This window comes from Danio aesculapii, chromosome 16 (assembly GCF_903798145.1).
Source record: "Danio aesculapii chromosome 16, fDanAes4.1, whole genome shotgun sequence".
NCBI lineage: Eukaryota > Metazoa > Chordata > Actinopteri > Cypriniformes > Danionidae > Danio > Danio aesculapii.
In genome coordinates this window covers 30488972-30513932 of record NC_079450.1, presented here as the reverse complement: position 1 = coordinate 30513932, position 24961 = coordinate 30488972, and the positions used below count along the sequence as shown (strand labels likewise).

Genomic DNA, 24961 nt, shown 5'->3' with positions numbered 1-24961 from the left:
GTGTGTTTTTTCCCCCCCTAGAGGTAGCAAGGTTTCAGAGCAACAGCTTGCTTTACGGGGAGCTTTTAAAATCAGCACCACAGATGGTCCAAATGTTCTCCGCTATTTTTATCCCACAGACTCGGAGCAAAATCTTCAGAGGAAGATATTTTCTCTATAGATTGCTGATTTGAAATATCAATCCTACACCAGAGCTATCTATTGACTCTTATTTCAACTGATATTTTATTTCGGAGTCTTCCCGTCAGCTCAGTGTATGCAAAAATGAGCTCCGCATTACAAATGTCATGCAACATACATGTGTTATATTAGCAGGAGCGCTGTAAAATCTTTCTTTTCAATATAGTTATGATTTGTCAGGTCATTTTAAAGGGATAGTTCACAAAAAGATGAACATTTACTCGCCCTCAAGTGCTTCTAAACATTTATGAGTTTCTGTAGAACAAAAATAAAGATATTTTAATGACCAATAGTCATTGATGTCTGTAGTAAATGGAAAAAAAAAGTACCACAAAACATTCTTCAAAATATCTTCTTTTGTGTTCCACAGAAGCCTGTTTTGGAGGAAGACTAAATGATGGCAATTTTCATTTTTGGTTGAACTATCTCTTTAAAAACATGTTGATTTTGTTCTGTGCTGGAAAAACGAAAGCAAAAATCACAGTGCTAACAGTCTGATGAGCTCAAACAGCTCCAAAAGTGTCATCGCACACAGCCATGAAGAAGCGTCCTGCTGGCCTTCAGCACTCGGGACCCTGAAGTAAAGCAGGTTTTCGTCCCCAGAAAGGCAACAGGACTGATTGCGTTTCCTCTGGGTGGCCACTAGGGGGCCTGTGTGTCGCTGTCGTCTGAGCTTTTGAGCTGCTCTGTTTCGGGGAGGCCCATGAGGGCAGTGTCAGCGTGTACCTCCTCCTCGTCGGACTGGACCAGCGGTGAGTCTCCGCTGCTGCTCTCCTCTTCGTCTGGACCCTCGGTGGTGCCGCTGACCGTGTCGGTGCAGGACGAGGAGATGGAGGAGATGTGCCGGAGCTCGCTCTGTGTGGGCACCTTCAGGCTGATGTCAGATGGAGATGAGCCGGGCTCTAGAGAAGGGCCTCCTGCTGGACACACAGGACAAGTGAGGGGGAATTAAGCATGTGATCGATTTCTGAATATTGATTAGTCCTGGAGTGATCAGTCATTCCAGCGCTAAAATAATATCTGGACACTTTCTCTTCTGATTTGCACAATAATATCCAGCTGCAGGCCCGCAGAACCACACACGTTTTAGGCACACACAATCTGGCACACACAATCTAGGCAAACCATATACGGTTACGACAGATGTAAATGGTATTAACGTCTTCTTGGACATCGTCATCGATATATTTTGATAAATATGGTTAATAAATATTGTACACAGTAAACAATAGTGTTTACTTTATTTCACAAATATTGCGATCGAGACGGGCGAATGGGGGTAACGTTGTTTCCGATCGCCATTCAATATAATAGACTGAACAGTTTTCTGTCAGTCATCATAGATGATCAGTCTTATTATCTGACAGAGTCAGTATGGCAGATACTCGTTTGCTGGCCTTGCTGAACGATCTAAATTGGACAGGTTTAATTTATATAATGGATTCATTTATAATGAAGGAAATAATAGCAAGTTAATATAGGCAATAATACATTTTATATGTAATAAAAATCTTTTACATGTAATAAATGAATAACACTATATTAATATTTTACTCAAGCGATTTAATAGTGTATTTGCTTAATTTTCTAATAACTTTTTAATTAATGATTTCCCACATAAAATACTGTAGTAATTTATAGTGAGCAATATATTGTTTTTAAACCAAAATTTAGCAATAGAAACAAATGAACTATTAATATTTAATTAAAAAAATAATAATAAGTGTATATATATATATATATATATATATATATATATATATATATATATATATATATAAAAAATAACTAACAGCTGTGACAGTTTAGTAAAAGATAGTAGTTTATAATCAGATAATCAGATAAGATAATCAGTTTATAACTATATTATATATTGTTTGAATGATTAACTTTAGTAATTTATTTTAATTTGACATTATTGTTTGCTTTTTATATTTTACAACAAAGTGATTTTAACCAAGTATGATAATACTAAGATCCTGAATTAGTTTATTACACTTAATCCTACAATTAGACGGTCTATTGTGTTTTCTTTGTGCATGTGGACACGTGAACAAAGTCATAAGTGTCTTTAACCAATTATTTTTATTTACATAATTTGAGTTCAGAAACTACAGAGATGTTAAAATGATCGTTATGATATAATAATAATGACTGAAATAGGAAACCATATTTGTGAAATTCAATAGGTGGCGATAATGCTAAGGAGTTAGTTAGGTACCATATATGGTTTGCCTAAATCGTGTGTGCTAGATTGTGTGTGCCTGAAACGTGTGTGGTTCTGCGGTTCTGCAGCTGGATATATCTCGATTTGCAGGGAGTTTTTTGCAGTAATGAGAAAAGGATTTATATACACGTAGTGCCTGATTCCACACCTGCTGGTGACTTGAGAATAATTCATATTAGTATATGTGTTTTAAACCAGCCATAAAACTGCATGTGCTTTTATTATTATTAATTATGAATTAAAAATAGGAAAATCAAATTTTAGAGAAAAAAAAACATTATTTCTGTTATATATATACACAATTTTTATTTAATCATTCATTTTATCAGAATCAGAATCTGTTTTATTGCCAAGTGAGCTTACACACACACACACACACACACACACACACACACACACACACACACACACACACACACACACACATATATATAAGGAATTTGTTTTGGTTACAGAAGCTGCCAGCGTCAAGTGACAACACAAAATAAATATGAAATAAGACGATAAACATTAAAGAGATGCAATAAGTCAAAAAGCTCAGGATGTTGAATTGTATGTACAGATTTGTTATGATTATTCTAGTTATAAGGTGCTGTGTACAAATGCGAATGGAGAAAGTTCTGCATTGTATATTGTTATAAGGTGCTGCGTGAGAAAGTATTGCACACGTTCATGGCACAGTAGGGGGATATTTAACTGTTCATGAGGTAGATGGCCTAAGGATTGAAACTTTTCCTGTGTCTGGCTGTTTTTGTGTTCACCAGACGGTGCTATAAATCAAATGATAAAAGAATTAAATCATAATTTAACTGACCTGTAAAACACATTATATATTAATTGTGTTTTAAATATTTATAATTATTGTTATTAATATTAACAGTAATGTAGCAACTAACATTTATTGTCAATAATGAAATAATCACTACATTGAAATATAAAGTTTCTTATATTAGTTTCAATGTATTTAATAATTATAATCATTTTTATTTTCTATAACAACTGTTATACAAATATGTTGTTATTATCTGTTTAAGAATTACCACAATCATTTTAATCACATTTACAATACATTTATGATAGTTAACACAAAAATTCTAATTAACTTATCGTTTGCTCTGTTTCATGTGGTTTTAAACCTTTATGAGTCTCCAGGGTTTCTACAGGTTTCACAAAGTCAAACGTAACACTTTTTAAGACCTTTTAACACCATCAAGAATTAATGAATAGGGCTAAACGCTAACTTATGGTCCCATCAATAAATTATTCTAATAACTTATTTCTTAATAAATAATACTTAATAATGTGTCAAAACAAGCAGACACTAGTGGTTTACATTCAAATTTTTTTCAACACAACTATAAAAAACTCTTAAAAAACTTAAACTAAATGTATGTATGCACAACAGACTGTTATAATAAGTTATAATAAATAGTTTTGCTAAAAGTTTTATTGTTGAGATTTATTGTTTGGATTGGATAACTTAAATATTTCAGTGACAATATTTCAGTGAATTTAAGACTCTTTAAGGACTAAAATTTAGATTTTGAAATGTAAGACATTTTAAGACTTTAAGACCCTTTGGACACCCTGGTTTCTTCCAAAATCAATAAAGAAGATCATTCGGTTTGGTCAAAAAAAATGCTGGTTGATGGCACCCACTGACTTTCAAAGCTTGAAAAAAATAATGGAAGTCAATGTATCCTATCAACCAGCATTCTTCAAAAAACTTTTTGTGTCTTCAAAAGTAGAAAGAAACACAGAGCAAAAACACCAGAATAAACAAAAAAAACTGAAATGAAAATGCAATAAAGCCAAAGACAAACCTGCATCAGGAGACACAGTGCTGCTCTCTTCCCCTACAGAGCTGAGGAAAACATCCAGAGCCTCATGGTCAGACACGTCTGTCAGGTCCATTTGCTCCAGCAGGTCAACGTTCACCTCCATTGAGGACATACTGCCTAATGGATCTGCCCGAGAACCAAACACACAATCACTTCTTTCTCCTCCATACAGTTCAAATCCACAGAAACAACTCGCAATACAATTAAAGGGGATACGTGTAGAATTCAGAAACCCTTATTATTAGCGACACCAGTGGCTGTGAGGTGAACTGCAGCCTGCAACTTAATGCACTTTAAAGGGATAGTTCACCCAAAACTGAAATATTTCTCAGCATTTACTCACACTCAAGTGATGCTAAACTTATAATATTTCTTCTGTTGAGCACAAAACAATATAATCTGAAGAATGTTGGAAAAAAGCAGCAATTAACATACATAGAGAGGACAAAAATACCATGGAAGTTAATAGCTACTTTTTCTACATTCTTCAGAATATCCTGTTTTCTGTTCAACAGAAATAAGAAACGCAAACAGGATTAGAATATTTGGAGGAAAAGTAAAATACCTTCCCCTTTGGGTGAACTATCCCTTTAAGGCAGCATCTGATTATTGCAAAGTGGTTGTGTTTGCAGCAGCTCAGCAATTTACCGGCTGAAAGTTCGCTACTTACTAACTCACTCCCAGGGCTGTTTTATATCGAAGTTGATATGTAGCCGCACCATGTTGGGGTTTCATAACATTAATTTTTACGAGGTGGGTGAAAGTCTGATAAGTAAATTAAAATGATGAAAAAACACAGAAGACTTTAGTTTAAATGAACCGCTTTTCTTTACATGACTTTCTGAATTACCCTGACCACTGTTTAACCCTTCGTTTCATGTGTGACAGAGGAAAAGAAAGGCTCTCAGGAGTGCACATACACGTCACATCATTTACATTTTCCCAGCAATTCATTTGTTGTTTAAATATCAGGTTATGTAGACTTTCAACTTAGGAAATCACCTTTTACGTCATTAATAAATGAAAATTCAAACATGTAGCCCCTTTAATAGACTGACAGATGGACGGATCAGAATAGAACAGAGATGTCCTGAAGAATAGAGGACCATGGGAAAGCATACCTCACACATCAGGGCAGCATTAAGGAAAAAGAGCGGAAAGAAAAGACCATCAGTTTACCATCGGCATTCTCACAGAAGCTCTTTAACCTCCCATTTAACACGGTCTGTTTAAATATTCATGTAGGAAAGACGCCGCCTTAAGCAGCACATCATATAGACTGACGTTTAAACTAATTTGCTGCTCTTTTATTATGAAAGAAATTACATTTTGAAGTCTAAAACATTGATCAGTATCATCCATGTCAAATAGCTCAAATACAGGAAGCTAAAGCAGAAAATACATTATAAGTGAAAAGAGTTATGGAGAGCATTACATCCAATGTCATGCAACTGAACAGGTACAGTATGTGTGTGAAAGTAGTTGTTCTCAAATGAGAAACTGACCTCTCCTGTCGGTGATCTGCAGGTATCCTGTGGAGAGGTACTGCTCCATGTCTTGCTGAAACGCCTCTTCAAAGTACTTCTGTCGCTCCTTTAGCTTGACCTGCTGCGCATGCTCCATCTCCAGCACTTTCTGGGCATGTTCTGCATCGAGCTCCGCTAAACACAGACATAAAACACCAAGTACGTTACTAAATGACAGAGGAAAAAAAAAAAAGAAACAGAGAGAGAGAGAGAGATGGGGGATGGAAAGGGAAGTGGAGTGGATTAAACCCTCAGAGAGGCAATGTAGAAACATAGCAGTTTCTTAAAGCAATTTATAATGTCATTTTCACAACATATGACATAAAACAGTACATCGTGACCACAAGTAAACACTGAGTAAACACATAAGTAAACACATAAGTAACACTGGCACTTTTAATATCCTAAAGCCCAGCTCACACTGTGGTTTCTTTGATTAATTGATTCATGAATTTGATGAGTTGGTTCCTGATCCTCATGTCACACTGTACGATCTCAATAGTCATAATGTCAATTTTAGTTGCACACTAAAAAAGAATTCAGCTGGAGTTTGACTTCATCCACCCAATAACCCACATTCTGAAATGATACCTCACAGCAAACAAACAATCTGTACTTTAGCAGCAAGTTTGCTCTCAACATGCCTAAATAATAAAACTATGAAAAACGCTGTTTTGACATCTCCCTGCAGTGATTGACTGCATCATCAGATTTGGCGCCCCTAGTGGTTCTTGGTTTGACGCTCGTCTTAGGATCTTAAAATAAAGCTAAATGAATAAATATATGAATAAATAAATAAACACTGACAGAACTTCATCAGAAGGAACATTTGATCTAAAGGCTCATTAAGCGGCTCTCAGTGAACATGTCAAACCAACGATCAAAGACTTATATTAATAAGAGTTTTTCGGGATTTCCCAAATTTGTTATTTAAGAATATTTATTTATTATGTAATTAAATAATATGAAATAATTTTGTCTGACTTTTTACATTTATTTTAGCAAGTTAAATTAGATTGATAAAAAAACAAGCCAATAAAATAACCGCAGGCAACACGGAGGCTCAATGGTTAGCCCTGTCACCTCACAGCAAGAAGGTCGCTTGTTTGAGAACTGGCTGAGCCAGTTGGCATTTCTGTGAAGAGTTTGCGTGTAAACGGCTTCTCATCTCGTTTTACACTTGAACAACTAAACAAATGCTGAAGTCTATTTAACAGATTATATTTTAATTACATTACAACATCGATGCTGTAAAAGGAACCGTATAAAATTGAAAAAAAAAAGTCACATTGACTGTTTACTGGAAGTTTTACGGTATGGAAAGAAACATTAGCTGTGCATCATTCATTCATTTTCTTTTTGGCTTAGTCCCTTTACTAATCTGGGGTCGCCAGAAAAAAAAAATCTAAATATTTAGAAAAAAATAAATAAATAAAAATCGCCTTTAAAGCTAAACAAACAAATTGTATTAGTAATACGCATTGTTACGAATTTAAGTTAAAAATACCTTCATAGAAGATGATCTTTAATTAATCTTCTAATGATATTTGGCATAGAAGAAAAATGTATAAAATGATTTCTAAAATGTATTGTTGGCTATCCCTACAAATATACCAGTGCAATACATTTTATCAATCAAAATGATTGATATTTCTATATATTACGACTGGTTTCTAATACTGAATTATAGCATATTTACATGCTTCTTGTTTATAACACAGCTAAACATTCACACACTTGGAAAAACACTATTGCAACATGTGCATGGTCTTAATACCAGTTGCTTCTATAAAACAAGTTTAAATTGAAAGAAGGATCTCTGCATTTTGTACCATCTGCACTTCCCAAGACTAACCTGTAAAAATCTAACACACCTCTGACACCTGAACGTCAAGATATCATTTTCTTACATGATTCTGCTCCCAACAAAGAATCAGATCCTAAACAATCATCTACCAGCCTGCTGTCTTACCACAGAACGTGATGTTCTTCTAGACGAGTTGGCAGAGAATGAAGAAACGCTTCTTTTGTGTGAGCGGCACAAGAGTGGGTGTGCTTCATACGACTGCGAGTGACACGAGATGCACAATGAAATTCACAGGAAGTGCAGATTCTTCTCTGAAAAGCAGGAAGTCTGTCTGTGCTACTTGAATGTCAGTTTCTGTGGTGTTTGTGTGCTTAAATAGATATGCTTCAAACATCCTGTCAGAGCTAAACAAGCCACATCATATAATACAACATTCAGAACAAACCCCCCCAAAAATGTGGAAAAAACACATGCAATTATGCACATCAAGACAAAACTTCAATGGATCATAATCCTCCTGTGTATTGTTTGAGGAATAAAAGTCCATTGACAAAGCTGTGAAGTTCAACTCTGTTATTAGGAAGCGGCTTTAACCACAGTCCTGTCACATATTCTTTTTCAACAGATGTTTGTTAAGTATCGGTTTATAAATGCTCTGGGCGGACTGTGAGCAAGCTCGCTAGGAAACTATTGTTGTCCATTTCAGCACAATATTAGCCTTGCAAAATCCTGTATGTAAATGAAGTTGATGCAAGCAGATTTAAAATGAACTGGATATGCATGCATTTTCATCACATTAGTTTAGCATTGATATCAGGTTGGCACACCGCTCTGGCGCCGCCTGTCAAATCTCTCACGCTTGTCAATTCCATATTTCACAGCAGGATTATTATTATCTGGCTTCTTTGCAGTAATAATACTACCTGTTTTAGGAGTAATCCCAGTGCTTTGTTTTTATGCTAATTTAATGTTAATAGTAAATATTGGATTGATAGTAGATGACAGGTAGATTTAATTTCAGAGTGTAGGTCTGAGTTTAAAGGACAGCACCCAAACAACTAGCGGCAACGAAAAACTGTGTTGTGGCTTCGCATTGGCTCACATTTTGTTCCATCTGAACCAAAAAACTGCCCATGAACACACCAAAGTGACAGAAGCACACTGATTCGAGAGTGTGTGTTCTGCGCCTGCATGAGAAAGCAGGGGGCCAGTAATCTGTTACCGACTTTCTGAGCAGGTTATTATAGTTAATGAAAACGAACTAAAAACGAAAACTAAAGTTGAAAAAATATTTTTCGTTAACTGAATTAAAACAGTTTAAAAAAATAGAACTAAGAGAAACTGTATTATGTACATACAAAACGAACTAAAACTAAGTAAAATTATAGCAAAAATGTCTTTTGTTTTCATCTTTGTAAATGTATTTACATGTAATGCATACTGTAAGCGTTTGAGAAGTAAATCTATATACTTCGCGCTGCCAGGTGTTTGATCGTATATTTATTCTGATGATTTTGAATCTTGCACCTAACAAATATCCTAACTTACAAACAAAAAAATACAAACAAAAACTAATACTGTAATGAATAAAAACTAAACAAACTAAGCAATTTCAAAATATAAAAGTAATAAAAACTACTAAATGTACATCTAAAAACTAATTAAATCTAACTGAATTTGAAAACAAAAAGTCAAAACCAAATAAAAACTAAAACTTCCAAAAAATTAAAAACTGAAAATTCCAAAACTATTAAAACCTTGTTTCTGACGCACACGTGCAAAACATGCAAAAAAAAAGCAGGATTTAGTACCATTACCACAGTACTTGTCAGTCCCCACAGAGGGATTTGCTCGTGCAAATATGTCTGATAATCTAATAATCCATGTTGTTTGAACATATTTGAGAAACGTAGCAAAATTACAGTCAACCTCTTTGTGTTCCATCTTGACTTGAATCGCTTACTTGCTATGTTACTTCAGTTTTTGTTCTTGTGCCCTGATTTGTTGCTGAATAACCAATTAGAGCACTCTCTTCTGCCGAAGGCTTGCTGTATCCAGGCCTTTAAATGTATATTCAAAAACAATTTCCAGCTTTATTGCCAACTTGTATGAAATTTAAGACCCCCAAAAGCTGTAATACACATGCTCAATACTGTGGACTTTTTTTCTACTGTCCCAGTCTGATTTTTATGTGCCTTGTGAAAATTTTCTCTGGTCTCACAACCAAAAAAAAAGTTATTTCTTAGCCACATATTTTAAATATTTGTAAAAACTAGCTCATTCTTGTCATGCTGAAGAAGCTGGAGCTGGAGTGATAATAGCATTTGCTAAAACAAATAAAGCATAACAGAAATGCTGTGCTTCTCTTGTGCTTTAGGAGCACAACTTGCTAGTTTTCATCTAATGATTGCTAACCGTTATTGGGTCAATCACAATGAAGCTGGGTAACATGGAGGAGCAGGGGTCTCTTGAAAGGGGCAAGACATGCCAGATACTGGAGAGCATTTGATTGGTTAGAAGATATAATGAAAATCTGAAGAATGAAATGACGTTAAAAATAAATAAATAAAAAGTTGATTCATTTATTCAGTGACAAACTGCAAGCTTTGGATATTTATATCTTCTTAATGCAAACTGTTTTGGCGTAAACTAGCTTATATCATCTAAAAATGTTTGTTTGGTTTTTTATTTCACAGGTACTTCAAGACATTTTATGGACTCATGACCATCCTGTTTTAATACACTCTTCAATTTAACAATTTTCTTCCCAAACAGTAGTTTAAGTGTCATCCAACATCAGTTTTTTAAATATTGGTTCAGGCGTTGATAAATCCCCTGGTAAGATTTTAAAAGTATCAAACTGACACCAGTACTGTAAGAAACCCAAACAATACGCAGCCCTGTTCAGGCACTACCCTATCAATGCAGTTACTTTTTTTCAATTCAACAAATTTTGAGGTTAAGGTTTAATATAAGACAGAAAAAAAGAAAGCAGAGCCCAAGAGGTGCAAGGGGTGCCTACGTCATCCAAACCAGTGCCATTATTATGACTGAGAAACTAACAGAGCTTCATCCGCCATGAAAGATATCCTGTCCACAGGAACTAAATCATGGGTACGACATGAAAGAACTAAATCTGCTGCAAAAAGCTGAGCCTTTCGTCACATTTTCCATTTTGTGTGTGTGTGTGTGACAGCCAATGATAGATGACGGCACAGGATGAGCCTCAGGCGCTCTGATCACACTTGTCACGTCCTCCTCACATGATCCTCAGAAACCAGGGAAACGCGATATGGACATTTGTTAGGACCAACACAGAGAACCACTGCTACGACAACAACTTCATGATCCGATTGCTGTGGATAAATCTTCTATTAAGAAAATGCATAAAAGAAACATAGGAAAATGCAGATCCATTTTGAAGCTAATCAGTTGAGCATCTGGCTATGAATGGGAATGCAGGTTCAGCTCGTGGGTCAGACAAGCTAATGGCTCATTCTAATGAGCTGACCCACCTCAACACATAGTACAGGCGCCCAGAATCACGTATAATATCAGTCATCCACCTGAACACAGTCAATCAGAACTGGTGATGAGCTAGGCTGTGGATTGTGTGATTATAATGTTTTCTTACAGCATTTTTTCAAACCTGAATGCTCAAGCAAAATCCCTCTAAAAAATAGAGCAAACAGTGACAGTTACGAATCAGGAAATACAGCTATTGAATATACTGGTGAAACGTTTCTATATGGTAGGCAACTCTAGCTACAGTGCATGGTTTAGATGTGTGAATGGCAGCCACAAATGTACAGAGCAGCTCTAGTTTCAGCAGTCTCTCCTGGACCAGTTGCTACCACAACCACCTCAAGATGTTCTGCTTTTGCCACAAAGTCATGCAAAAAATATTACAGTAGTTCAAAACAACAAGCTACTTATTTTATATAACAAAGTGATCAATTATTTATAAAATATAAAATGATGACAGATAAGTGGTCCCATTTATGTGCTATATTTGTGAGTAAATAATAAAAAACATAATATATCGTAACACATGCCTGTCAACACTAGACTTTTTGCCAGTATTCTATCGTATTTTACCATTGTAACCCATTATCAGTCCGTTTAAGTATTTCCCCATATTTTTAATATTTCTATATAAAGTGGAAGTAACATCAGGACAGAGAGGATATCAAGTGTAATATAATTGCAAGAGCTGTTTGAGAGAATTATGCTCTTAGTTTATTCTGACTTGAAAGCACCTTCAAAAGAATACAAAAATGACAACATTCCATTAAATCCATGCATCTTTGCCCTTGCTATGCAACCTCCAAATCAGCCAATTTATGTAACTGATGATTGCCAAACACGCTCCATAGTGATAACGACACTGTTCCCCAAATGACTTTTGTACATGTGATTTAAAGTGGAGTGAAAGTGGACACTTTGGGATTTTGGTGTGTGTTCAAACAGACAAATACACATAACAGTATGGAAACGTCCGTCTTGGCATGTTTTAATTTAATCATAACTAACTTTATCTTAAATGAGCATAAACAATTAGGAAAGTAATCGAATGCTTTCATTTTAGATCTATGCATTCTTAAAGTGACAACTCTGACATCAAACATAACAAAATTGAATTAAAATGAGAGATCCATTTGCTGCTCTTTACTAAACTATAGCAACTTTAATATTATATTATATTATATTATATTATATTATATTATATTATATTATATTATATTATATTATATTATATTATATTATATCATATTATATTATCCTCTATTATATTTTTATGCAATAGCTACCATGTTGGGAATTTTTATAGCAAAAACTATAGTTAAGTTAATAAAATTAAAATCAAAACAGATTTTTAAAAACCAAACAAACTATCTTTGTGTTTAATCACTTGTACCAAGTTACTAAAATATGCACATTTTCTTACAAAAAGCAGTTTTATTTGCATGTACTTGTACTCGTTCTATTCCAATATATAGTAAAATATAACATAATATATTTAGCAGTATTTAGTATATTTAATAACAACTTTACAGGTTACAGGGATTCAACTGATCTATTTATCAAAATTTAACCAACTGGCATGCGGGACTGAAAGCAGAGTAGAGTAAACAGCCAGTACTTTGGCTCTTTAACACATTCAAATTTTGGAGATGCTCTCAACACCGCACAGCAGGAATAATATCCTCAGCCTTAAAGTTAATAAGTTCAACAACTCAAATCCATCACAAGCAAGTCAACAGAATTTCTTAACCTGATGCATATTAAAGCCTTTCATGAAAGTATAATTCGTTGCAGTTCATTAGCTTGCAATATGATGGCTGGTAATGAAAAGGCATACAGACACAAAAGCCACAGTAGGCATCCTAATCTGCGCTGAAATTCCGTTACTAAAGCCTGCCAAACCCAAAGATGACAAACAATGACTGCAAACCACCAATTCAGACCCATTGACACACCGGCAGAACTGTAAAACATCACCAGATCAAATTAACCTTATAGCCATCTACTTACAAAATTGAATTCAAATAATGAATTAAAAAAAAGAGTGCCTGGAAACCTACAAGAATCTCTCATGCTGCTGCCCAGAGTTCCTGACGTGGACATTTTGTCTTTCTCCTTGAGGAGTGCAGATGAGCTGAAAGCAGGAAGGATCAGCCAGAGACTGCAGTCAAAGTGTTGAGGAGCAGCTAAACCAACATCTTCTATTCTCCTGCTACAGTATTCTGATGAGCAGCTCCTCTATGAGCAGGAATGCTGAGACATCGCCTGCTCAGGGACACAGAGCTACAGATGCAGCTGGAGTGAGGAGGAACGCAGGGAACGTACCATTCACAAACCTGCTATAGGGGTGAGAGTCTGGAGAGTTTTATATGAAGCATTTGCCTTGTGCTATGGGACTAATCCACAGTTCTTCTACTTTATAGGACACTCATCTGCGCTTATAATTAACTACACAATTTGGAAATTGGAAAACATAAATAATGTTGATATTAGTATGAAAAACGATTAGTTAGTGAGAGCCAAAAACACCATAATCTGACAATGAAGCAAATTTACTTTAAAATTTCAATCAATGATAATTTTAAGGGTGTGATGGCTCTTGTGTTTGGTTTGATGAAAACCATCTCAGATGTGATTGCTGTTTTAGTCCAGTTCAGCTGATTAAGTGTGAAACCTGCCATCTGAACTTAGGTGCAGACCACACAAGTAATAAAAGTGTTTTGCTCTGCTTCTAGAGCTGGGAGTTGATTCCAACTCTGAGGCGTTGAGAATCGAGAAATGATTCAGAAATATTCCATAAGAGCAATCGACTCCTTTTTTTATTTTAGAAGATCTAATTAATAATGGGCAGCACGGTGGCGCAGTGGGTAGCACAATCGTCTCACAGCAAGCTGGTTCAACCCCCGGCTGGATCAGTTGGCGTTTCTGTATGGAGTGGCGGTTCATTCCGCTGTGGCAACCCCTGATTAAAAAAAGGCACTAAGCTGACAAGAAAATGAGTGAATGAATGAAATAATAATTTGACTCTCTTTTGCTAATAATGGTTAGTAGAGATTCACTATGATCATATACAGATTCGGATGGTTCACTTCAATGAAATGGTAGGCCTGTCACAATAATCAATATTTTGACTTATCACACAGCACATGGACATGACTTCAACCACTTTTGGTAATGCAATATACATCGCCCACACATAAAAACCAATTCTAGCAACACTATAGTTTTTACTATAAATTACTATAGTATATTTTCATGTGGGTGTCTGACAACTGAAAATAAATCTGGTAGCAGATATCACAGCCTCTGGTACTTCTTTACCCTGCACTTTTTTTTTGTTAACATTTATTATTATTTTTTCTTTAGGATATGTGTTTCCACATTCTGATTCCAGTGCTTAAATATTTATTAAGAATAAAACATTAGGGGTTCTTTGGATGAATTTGCATTGTGATGTTATTATATTGTCATTTGGCATTATTTAATGAGTTGCATAAACTGGTCATATACTGACAATAATATAGTTTATCGCAATATATTTTGGTGCAATATATTAGACAACAAAAAATAGATATCGTGACAGGCCTATAAATTAGTGCGAATAACCATATCTGCGGTTAATTTATACCATCGAATAGCTTTTGAAAGCTGATATCTAAATATCCAATAATGACTATGATAACCAATATCCAAATAGTAATAACTGTTTAAGTTCTTAACTTAATTTCTGTACCTAATGCACACAAGAGATTGATACAAAAATGATGTATGTTATAAACGGCGCACTCTTACTTTCAGTGCTGTAATCCATTATTTCAGCATAGTTTCTACTTGACAGTTATGCACTTGCATAAAGACACAATGTGTTAGTGTGGTACAGATGCAATACATGTTATGTGCTGGATTAAGCTTGCTTTTAGCTTTTTTACTTTCGGTGGGGTTTGAAACATGAAGAATGGAAAAAGAATTGTAACAACAGTGAGGAATTGATTCCAGAACTAGTAATAGGGATCAATTCCAACAAATCTTTGAATCAAACAGCCCTACCTTACAGCATAGTTCAAGTGAAATATAAATGCAATACAGACCAAAGAATGCAACCAAGGACAGAATGCTGAAGCAAACCAAGCCTTTCTTTTCATTGTTGCAATATCAAAAATACTTCTGCATGCAGAATATCATGATGGAGGAAATCCTGCTGCTGGTGTATTATAAGCACTTCACAAGTTCTGAGCTAATGAAAATACTATTACACATATACATATTCAACAAACAAGTTCAGTTCACAGCATTGTTTTGGATGTTTGCGTAGTCCAAGGGCAAAACACTTTCACACAAGGACAATTTTCTGCTGCTAGATGGCACATATTCACAACAAAACAACGTTTTGCCCATTTTAACAAGGGCTCCACGATATATCGAAAAATGATCATTATCGTGACGATAGTACATGCAATAGCCATATCACAGAGAACTGAAATAAGTTACATGCTGTATATATAGGTTGTCTATCCAAATCTGGCCAATCAGATGGGGCCTTTACTATTTTCATCTTCGCCTCTCCAGTAGGTGCAGTTGGCTGAATCTAGAGCTAAAAATAAAAACTAATGCTGGGAGAGGAAATGACAACAGCCAATAAGAATTCATATTAGTATAATCATTCATGTATTTTTAATTCCTGATAATATAGTGCTTTGCAAATTAGCTATATTGTAAGAAACATCGTTATCGCAACACTCAACAGCAATATGGCATTTCGCATATTTTGGCAGTATCGTGCAGCACTAATGAGTCATGTGGAATCATGGGAGTTGTCGTCTTCATTACATTATATGGGGCAGAAATCATGTTCATGGATGAACTCAATATTCAAAACTTATCACGGTAATATGAAGCAGAGTTAAGCTGAAAGGCAGCTGAAACAGTTGCAACACGGCACACAAGCGGCAAAACTTTTACTATGCCACAGTCAACTGCTTACGGTACTTCCTGTCAAGATTAGGTGGAGAAGCAGCACTGTTTTATCATCCTCAATTTAGGGTTCTGTTATAATGCTACTCTGTGCTGTTTAATAAAAAACACACAGCATATTAAAGCATCTTTGCTACTTTCCCGTTTTCTATAAAGCCAAACCAGAAATTGATTATGCATAATGTCATTAGCATTGCCACAGAGGACACGCTCAGTCTCACTAGTTAACATTGCTTATTTCTCTGCATGTAAACATTCTTCAAAGCATTTGGAATAATGCAAGTACATAAGTGCCTTTAAAAAAGACAGATCAAAAGAGATCATTTCCTCTTTTTCAGTCTGGACCAAATAAACCAAGAGAACCAGACCAAACATACATCCAAGTGGCATTTTACACTGAACATACGATTTACAAAACCACAGCTTCCTTTCTCACAGATGAGAAAAAGGAATTAATGAAAACACAAATAATTATTTCAAAATCAAAATAAATAAATAATCAGGTATGAAGTGTGAAGTCTTGAAGCAAGCTGCCCACACAAAAGACAAGCCAATCTCAAGCAACACCACCTACGTACCAAAGGAAGTGTTATAAACAGTCTTTACCACTTTTGCAGAGACAAAGACACTTGTAGGGTATAATGTAAAGAATACAAAAGAATGCTATCATCCTTATTCGTAACATTTCCTATTTCATCAATTACAAAATAACCTTTTACCTCTATGACCTGAATTTTCTCTAGAAATAAAAAAAGAGCATGGATATGTGAACAAATGATGCACATCGGCCTAAAGGCATTTTCTGTTAGAACAACATCTCTGACTGATATATGGTGATGAAAGTGAATGTTATTTTCACTGGAAGGTAATATGAACAGATGGAGCAGGCAGCCTCCCTCGGAGGTCAGTGTGGAATTAATGGCATCATGAGACCAAATAAAGACAGCAGTGTCCACTCGCTAGAGCACTTTTCTCTCCCTCAGGTTAATTAGTGTCGCCTGGGTAATTACTACACTTCTTCTCATTGTTGAGCAGGAAAAGAGCTTGACAATGTAAATAAAATGATATAATAATACACAAAAAAACTAATCTAGAAATCAAAAAAGTATATCATTGTGAAACTGATATTTACATCAAAAATTGGATTAATACTAGCACTTTTCACGTTTGTTTAGCTCTTTATAATGAATCTATTCTTGTTTTCCTCATAAATGTGGAAGTATCTGCTAAATACAAACATATAAAAATGTAAATGTACTGCTTGGAATAAAAAATTACATAGAAAATCTATTTTTCAAAACAATACAGCAATATATTCTTAAAAATGACACACACGTTCAGCATTACACTACATATTTAATACTGTAGAAACCAACTATGAGCATCAAGACTGCATTTACTTGATCAAATAGGGTAAATACATTTACAATTATAATCTTTAAATCTGCATTGTCACATGATACCTCAGAAAACAATCTAATATGCAGATCTGTGGCAAAATATGTTGGGCTGTTTTATTATTATCATCAGTGTTGACAGCATTTGTGCTACTTAACATGTTTGTATAAGCCATGATACATTGCTTTTTAGTCATTGTTGAATTTATAGATAGCTCAAAAGTTTAAAATATCTTTTTTTATTATAAACTTTTTACTGTCACTTTTCTGTTAATAAAATTATTTATTACTTTATACATTTCGTCAACAACAACAAAAAAATACCTCAAATATGAATGAATTAAGATAAGAATGACAAATAATAATAATAAATTAAGAAAATTAATTATTAAAATACTATTCATATATTTTATATCATATTTTATGTACGTATATTAGCATGTGGTGTCTGATTGGAACTGAAGTGAAAAAAGATACATCAATTCTGCATTGATTCTGAAAATTTCTAAATGCATTCAGTGCTTCCTTTAGGATTGTTTCCAGCTGTGGTGGCAGGCCTTTTACACAGATCTTCTAACTACCTATGGCGTTATTTCAATGACAAATGTTGTGAGCGCAGTATTACAAGTCGAGATCGCATTTACGTAATACGAGCATGCGAGTCTCTTTGTTTGTGCACTGATTTCCTCTGTTGGTGCACAAAACTTCTTGCACGCCCTCAAATATACGCTGCCCAAGTGCAGATTTTCTTGTGCGTTCTTAGATAAATGCTGCTGAAGTGCGATTTAGTGTGTTTATGTAACAAGTATGTCTCCAATATTTATTACATTAGCTAGGAATATTTATGAATGTCTCCAACAGACATACAGAGCGGCATTAATGCGTCCTGAAGTAAAGTGAAATGGCTATAAACTCTAGCAAGATTAAGTCACTGTACGCAGAGCCATAGACCTCTATCTATAAAGTATAAATATGGTAATTGTTCATCCTAACTGAAAGCTACGTCGTGTTTGCTACTGTCAGTCAGTCAGTCAGTCAGTCACCTTAAAGGGTTAAACAAATAACGCACAGCACTACTACAAATTACAGAAAAGTTTGCGCTGTTATAATTCACTTACCTTGTAATATGTTTTGGTGCGATTATACCCCGCTATTTTAAACAAAAAAAAACAACGACTGAATGTTTTGAATGAGAAGCTGTAATGTAGCTGTGGCGGGATGAATTTAAGTGTGGCACCATGGAAGAATGAATGTAGCAGAAAAAATGGCATTGCTATTCTCTCTTGAATCGATTCTGCATCCAATTCCTTACAAATACCACTTGAACCCAAAATAATCATTAATAAAATGAAAAAAGGTTTAAGAGAATTACAAGAGTGCTCATAGTAAGCTGTGTTTACATTAATCTCTTGACATAAAAGCGAACTTAAATGACACACAAGCGCTTTTCTTCATAAGCGTTTAAGTGTAAGGTAAAAACTAGCCTAGAGCGCCATCTGCTGTTAAAAGAAAATCTCAGAATTGATTCAGAATCTATTTCTCAAACAATTTTTCATCACAGCTCTGAGTAAAAAATAATAATTTAACTATATATTTTTTTTCTTACCTTTGCAAGACTCAAGTTCTTTCCTATAAAAAAAACATAAATGAAAGACACATTAATACACAGTCAACTACAATCTCGCCCAGATGTCACATTAAGTCTGCCCCGTTTAAAACCGACACAGATTCCCGAGATAAAGAGGCTGCGGCGATTCTCTGGCGCTGACAACTTTTGCATCTGTGTGTTTGTACTAATGAATACCCACACGCTGAAGGAGAAGGCCACTGAGAGCTGAGCCCAGCTGCTTTCCAAGTCACTGGGCAAACCAGAGATGTATGATTCTGCTGCAGGCTCAAACAGAAAGAGCATACAGCATCAAAAGGACCACAGATGCCTTTATGATTACACAAAACATATACGTGCCGCCCTTCAGCTTATATGTTGGCTGTGCTTTTCACAGAGTCAAGGACATTCGGGTATTTACCTTGAATGTGCATGTGGTTATTCTGTGCAGATCTGCAAAACACACTGTGTGCAGTTTCATTGTAATGATGAACAATCTAAACAGCAGGTGTTATATTGCTTGTTTCACAGACTCTTATTGGATACTGGTGCTCTAATATGTTCTCAACATTACCAGAGTGATAAATGGTATCGAAACTGCAAGCTTTGGCCTGTTCTTTCATTAAGTTAAAGGGGAAAACTCTTGATGGACTGATCCTTCATGTTCTGCAGTTATTGTGAGCTGATCAAACTACCATGAAACGGAGCGAGTGGTGCATGTTCTGATCACAGCATGCCTTCAGAAGAATCATCTCTGAATGAGCAAGCACTCAAGGGGAATTGCCTGCCATGATTCGGGTCTTTGATGCTATGATAACAAAGCATTTATGCCTGGGTAGCTTGTGCCACCTAAATCCCATTCTGTCTTTCTTACAGATCTCTCACATAAAGGGTTTCTGACATTCACAGGGCTGTTTATAAGACAGGTAACAGGATGAAAGAGAACAAACTTTGGCTAAAATACATTTATATTTAAATATATATGATTTACCTTTTCTTTTTCTTATAGTTCTCCAGCTGCAGGATCTGAAAGTGCTTAAAGCGCTGATGTTCACACTGAGCACACAAATCCTCCAGATATACAAGACGACTCTCCATCTCCTCAAAGTCAGCTTCTAGATGAGCTGTGACAAAACAGAAAGAGTAAAGAGGTTTATAACGTCTTAAAGAAAATGACATAAAGTATAAAATAACGCTAAAGCCTCTTTGAATTAGTCCATCTTATCAAATTGGGTCACTATAAATAAATCATTTCTCCAGCGCTGATTTACAATGTAAGTTATGGTGACATTTTGTCAGTTCCAATAAGGAAAATGCACTTCATCCGTATGAAATGACCTCAAATGGGTAAATAGTGCATGAAAATTGACATATAAGCACAATGTTTGGTTTATGTGTAAGCAGCAGAGGTAGCACTACATAAGGCTTTATAACGCCACCATGTGGCAAAAATAAAAAGTGCATTTGATTTTGAGATGTGAAATCTTGGGAGAGAACATAAGCATATATAATACAAGACATCACTGTATACATCCTCATTGAATAGAACATTAAATACCAAATTAATGTGAATAGGATTCAATTTAACATTTGAAAGATGACAGCTTGCATTGACTTGCATAAGTCAAGTTTAACTTTTAAAGTGTTTTTTATTTTTAATGAAAGTAATACTTTTAACAAACAAGGATGCAAAATAATTATTTAAAAAGTTAGAGTAAAGCCAATTTAAGCTGTTTAAAATTCCAAATTTTCAACATACTATTTTCTTTTAAACGTTTAATTCAAAGAATCCAGAAATACTCATATATTTTCCAAAAGAAAAATAAACAGCACAATTGCTTTCGACTATGATAAGAAGTTGAACGATGTGACTGAACGATGTCTGAAGTAATGACTGCTGATTCAGCTTGCCATCAGATGATTAAAATATACAGATAAAGTTCTCTTTGTTCTGTATGTATGAGTACAAAAATAAAAATGGTTCTGTTTCAATCTTCAGGGTTTATGCAGGTTTATTCAAGTTAAATTTAAGACTTTTTAAGACTCTTTTAAGACCATTACGAATTAAATTTTAGACTTATACAGGGATAAACACTAAGGATTTTTTCTAATGGCCCAGTTACATCTGTAAATAGTTTTTGTATTAATGGAAGATTGTGTAAAGGGGTACATGCTTTAGTTTTCTTTCACTGATTAGGGAATTTAATTAGGAGAATTTGCTTTAAACATGTCTTAACAGCTGTTTTGAATTGTTTTCTTTGCAATAAAATAGCCAAATATATATATTTAAAAAAAATGTGTTGAGTGTCGGCCCGATAGGGTAGCTTTACCTGGACATAGGTAAATTAAGACCTATTGTAAAATGATTTAAGTAAAATGACCTACAACACAATATTTCAGTGAATTTTTAAAAACTTTTAATGGCCAAAAATTTTGCTTTTGAAATTTTAGACTTTTTAAGACTCAGCGGACACCCTGATCTTTAAGTCAAAAAATGAGTAATAAGGGCCTCTATATAATTAATAGCATTAGATGCAACACATTTTTTGTAACTCTAATTGAATTAGTTTACAGTCAAGACAATTAGAACATAAGACACTTCTTAAAAAAACTTTAATGAGATATATGCATGTATGTGATTTTTGCTAAGATCAAAATGATTTAATAAGCCCTAACAACATAAATATATATTTTATCCGAAACAACAAAAGAAAAAATATAACAAGTTACCATTACATTTATATGGCTATGTTTTGTTTAGACAGTCTACACAATATACTTTGTAAAGGAGCCAAGTGTGAAGAAGACTGATGCCTGAAGCCAATAGGTGCAACGCTACCAAATGAACAACAGCTACTGACATCAGCAGATGGAGCACCACAGGAATCACTCTCATTACCGCCACATATCGCAGTTACACACTGAGTGTGAAGCATTGTGCGCAGACAAATGCTCTACAAAGGCAGTCAAGGTGATCTTATTTCACTACTGTCACAGTAAAAGCTTCATTTCAGGCTACATGAGACACAGCAAGTACGCAATTTTAAAAGTATTATAAAGATAGTGGAAATGACTTGCACTTTCAGGTTTTCTGAATAAATGACATACTGTATGAAGAACAAATGAAAACTATATAGCACTTTAAAAAACAATGGTTCATTAGATAATAGGACTAGGAATACCAGATAAACTCAAAATATGATATTATCATGATAATTCTGCCCCCAATGTCTGCAATTTATTGATATATCACAAGAAAAACATCCATATTATTTCATGATATTTGTAAATGAAGGGGAAAATGCATCAAAAGTTATTGGAGGTATTTTTTATTAACAGCACATTTGATAGAATCACAAGTGCACAGCTGTCAAAAAAGCTTGAAAAAGCTGATGTGCAAAGAGTAGTTTGTGACTAAAAAGGTCACATCTTTAAAGCAGTCAAAGCAGCAGCCTCCCAATTTTGTACAAATTATTTAGCCCTCCGTGTACTGTAGCCAAAACAGTAAAAGGCTGCAGTGCAAGACTGATGAATTACTTTACATCTTTGTACATTTAAATAAATATTGGTACATGATGCTAGAGTATTAATAATAAATTGTGGCCAAAAATATCACAATATATCGCCATATTGATATTTTGTCCCACCCCTATCTGTCAATGTTAGTTTATGAACATAAAGCTGTCTATTGTTAGTTTATGTTAACTCACAGTGCATTAATAATAACAAGCACAACTTTGAATTTTAATAATCCATTAAAAATGCTGAACTTTGAATAATAAATGCAGTACAAGATTGATCATACTTATTTCAAATTGGTAAATACATTAACAATAAAGGTCTCATGAAAATACATTAAGATCTCATGTTTTTAGAAGTTAGTATCAGTATTGTTAGTTTTTAAAATATCTATCAAAACAGTGACAAAATTCGTGCTTGGAAGATATAAAACTGTATAAACATATAAAGCTTGTAGTTTGTCACTTCTGCCTAAATGGATCAATGGTTTCGTCACCTCATACTTCAGTTTTTCATCAAATCATAACCAATCAAATGCTCTCTAGTATCTGACATGTCCCGCCCCTTTCAAGACACTGTTCATTTGATGCACTTGTGCTCAACCACACTCACTGGTGGAGCTGTGATAAACCAAAACGCTATTGGCTGTTTTTTAAAAAGGGGAGCTACACTGTCCCACCCTCTCTTCGTGTTTCGGTTGAAATTACGTCAAATATCGAATTAAAACGCACATTTCAAAGCACTTCATGGGACCTTTAACTAATGGACCATTATTTTAAGGTGTTACAAGAAATTCTAATCAAATTCTTCTTTCTTTGTAATGCAATACCAGTTTCTGTGGGTGTATTAACGGTTGAAAATCTAATTTAGTTATTTTCAAAATGAAAATTTACTTGGTTAAAAATGCACCAATTGTATTTATGAATAATTAAATACATTTTTACAAAATGTGTCAAAACAAGGGCTATGTAAACTTCAAATTTTCAATAAATAAAGGTTTACCTGAAATATGTCAGAAAGGAAGATTTGAAGTGAACTCAAAGAGAAGGGTATTAACGGAGGTCGAAGTCAGCTCCAAGTGGGTGGGCCTTTGAGCTCCAAGTGGGTTGTAAAAACCTGGAGTTTTTATTTATTTAATGTCTTGTACATGACACAGACTCCAATATTGTGCTTTATGAATGTCTACACCTAACCCGACTCTAAACTCAACCTCACAGTAACCTGATGTGCTTTATTATCTTCTCCACCTACACCACCTAAACCCAACCTACTTGCATTTAAGTCCCTCCCACTTGGAGGTCACCCAACCTACTTGCAGTGTGATCCCTCCCACTTGGAGGTCTCCGGGCTGCAGGGATACCTACTTGAATTCAAAAGACTTTAAATATCTAGTACAACTAACATAATATGAATAACAGACTATTCTAAAATACAAGAAATATAAATGTATCCCTGTATGAAAAACTAATATTTGTCATTGAATATTATAATCCTTATGCGTTATGACTGCTTGTGAATGTCTCACCGATACGTGAGGTGATGGTCTCCAGGTCTGAGAGGAAAGTTGGGATCTGCTGTAGTTGTTCCTGCAGCTCCAGCACAGCTCCTCTTCTCTTCTCCCAGTGTGCGCACAGCATCACAACCTCCCCGTCCACCGTCTGACAGACAGACACACAAACACACAGGTTATAGATACAGCATTACAAATATTCGACTGTACGGAGTCAGATGTAAACTTACTTCACCAGACTTAGCACTCTCTTTAGCCCGTTTATGAAGAGCCACCCATGTGTCTTCATATCTGGTAAAAAAGAAAGCATGTCATGATTACACTTATTGATATATTTTCTTAAAATATTTCTGTAACATTTTTGTTGACAGCTTGACACCGCCGGCATTTCACTAATAAAAAAAGTAAAGTGACTAACCGACTGAGTAACTCGACTCCAGCAGAATATTGGGGAAGGTACTCATCTCTTCTGGAAAAATGTTTGAGATATCAATATACAAGTTTTTTTATATACAGTTGAAGTCAGAATTATAAGGCCCCCTGTTTATTTTTTTCCCCAATTTCTGTTTAACAGAGAGATGATTTTTTTCGACACATTTCTAAACATAATAGTTTTAATAACTCATTTCTAATAACTGATTTATTTTATCTTTGCCATGATGACAGTAAATAATATTTGACTAGATATTTGTCAAGACACTTCTATACAGCTTAAAGTGACATTTAAAGGCTTAACTAGGCTAATTAGGTTAACTAGGCAGGTTAGGGTAATTAGGCAAGTTATTGTGTAATGATGGTTTGTTCTGTAGACTATCGGAAAATATATAGCTTAAAGGGGCTAATAATTTAAAA

General features: G+C 34.8%; 1 protein-coding gene across 5 annotated transcripts in view; it reads right to left on the bottom strand.

Moving 5' to 3' along the window:
- Nucleotides 1-206: 206 nt before the first annotated feature.
- dtnbp1a (dystrobrevin binding protein 1a) overlaps nucleotides 207-24961 on the bottom strand; it is a 26832-nt gene continuing 2077 nt past the window's right edge. Inside the window, exons 3-10 of one of the 5 annotated variants that reach the window (XM_056474852.1) lie at nucleotides 24528-24578; nucleotides 24340-24400; nucleotides 24125-24257; nucleotides 20072-20204; nucleotides 19081-19103; nucleotides 5754-5909; nucleotides 4231-4374; nucleotides 207-1100 (exon numbers count right to left, since the gene is read on the bottom strand). In XM_056474852.1, coding sequence (XP_056330827.1) covers nucleotides 823-1100; nucleotides 4231-4374; nucleotides 5754-5909; nucleotides 19081-19103; nucleotides 20072-20204; nucleotides 24125-24257; nucleotides 24340-24400; nucleotides 24528-24578 — 979 coding nt within the window. In that variant the 3' untranslated portion in view covers nucleotides 207-822. The remainder of the gene's footprint in view (nucleotides 1101-4230; nucleotides 4375-5753; nucleotides 5910-19080; nucleotides 19104-20071; nucleotides 20205-24124; nucleotides 24258-24339; nucleotides 24401-24527; nucleotides 24579-24961) is intronic. The other 4 variants (XM_056474854.1, XM_056474857.1, XM_056474855.1 and 1 more) reach the window with 4 other exon arrangements.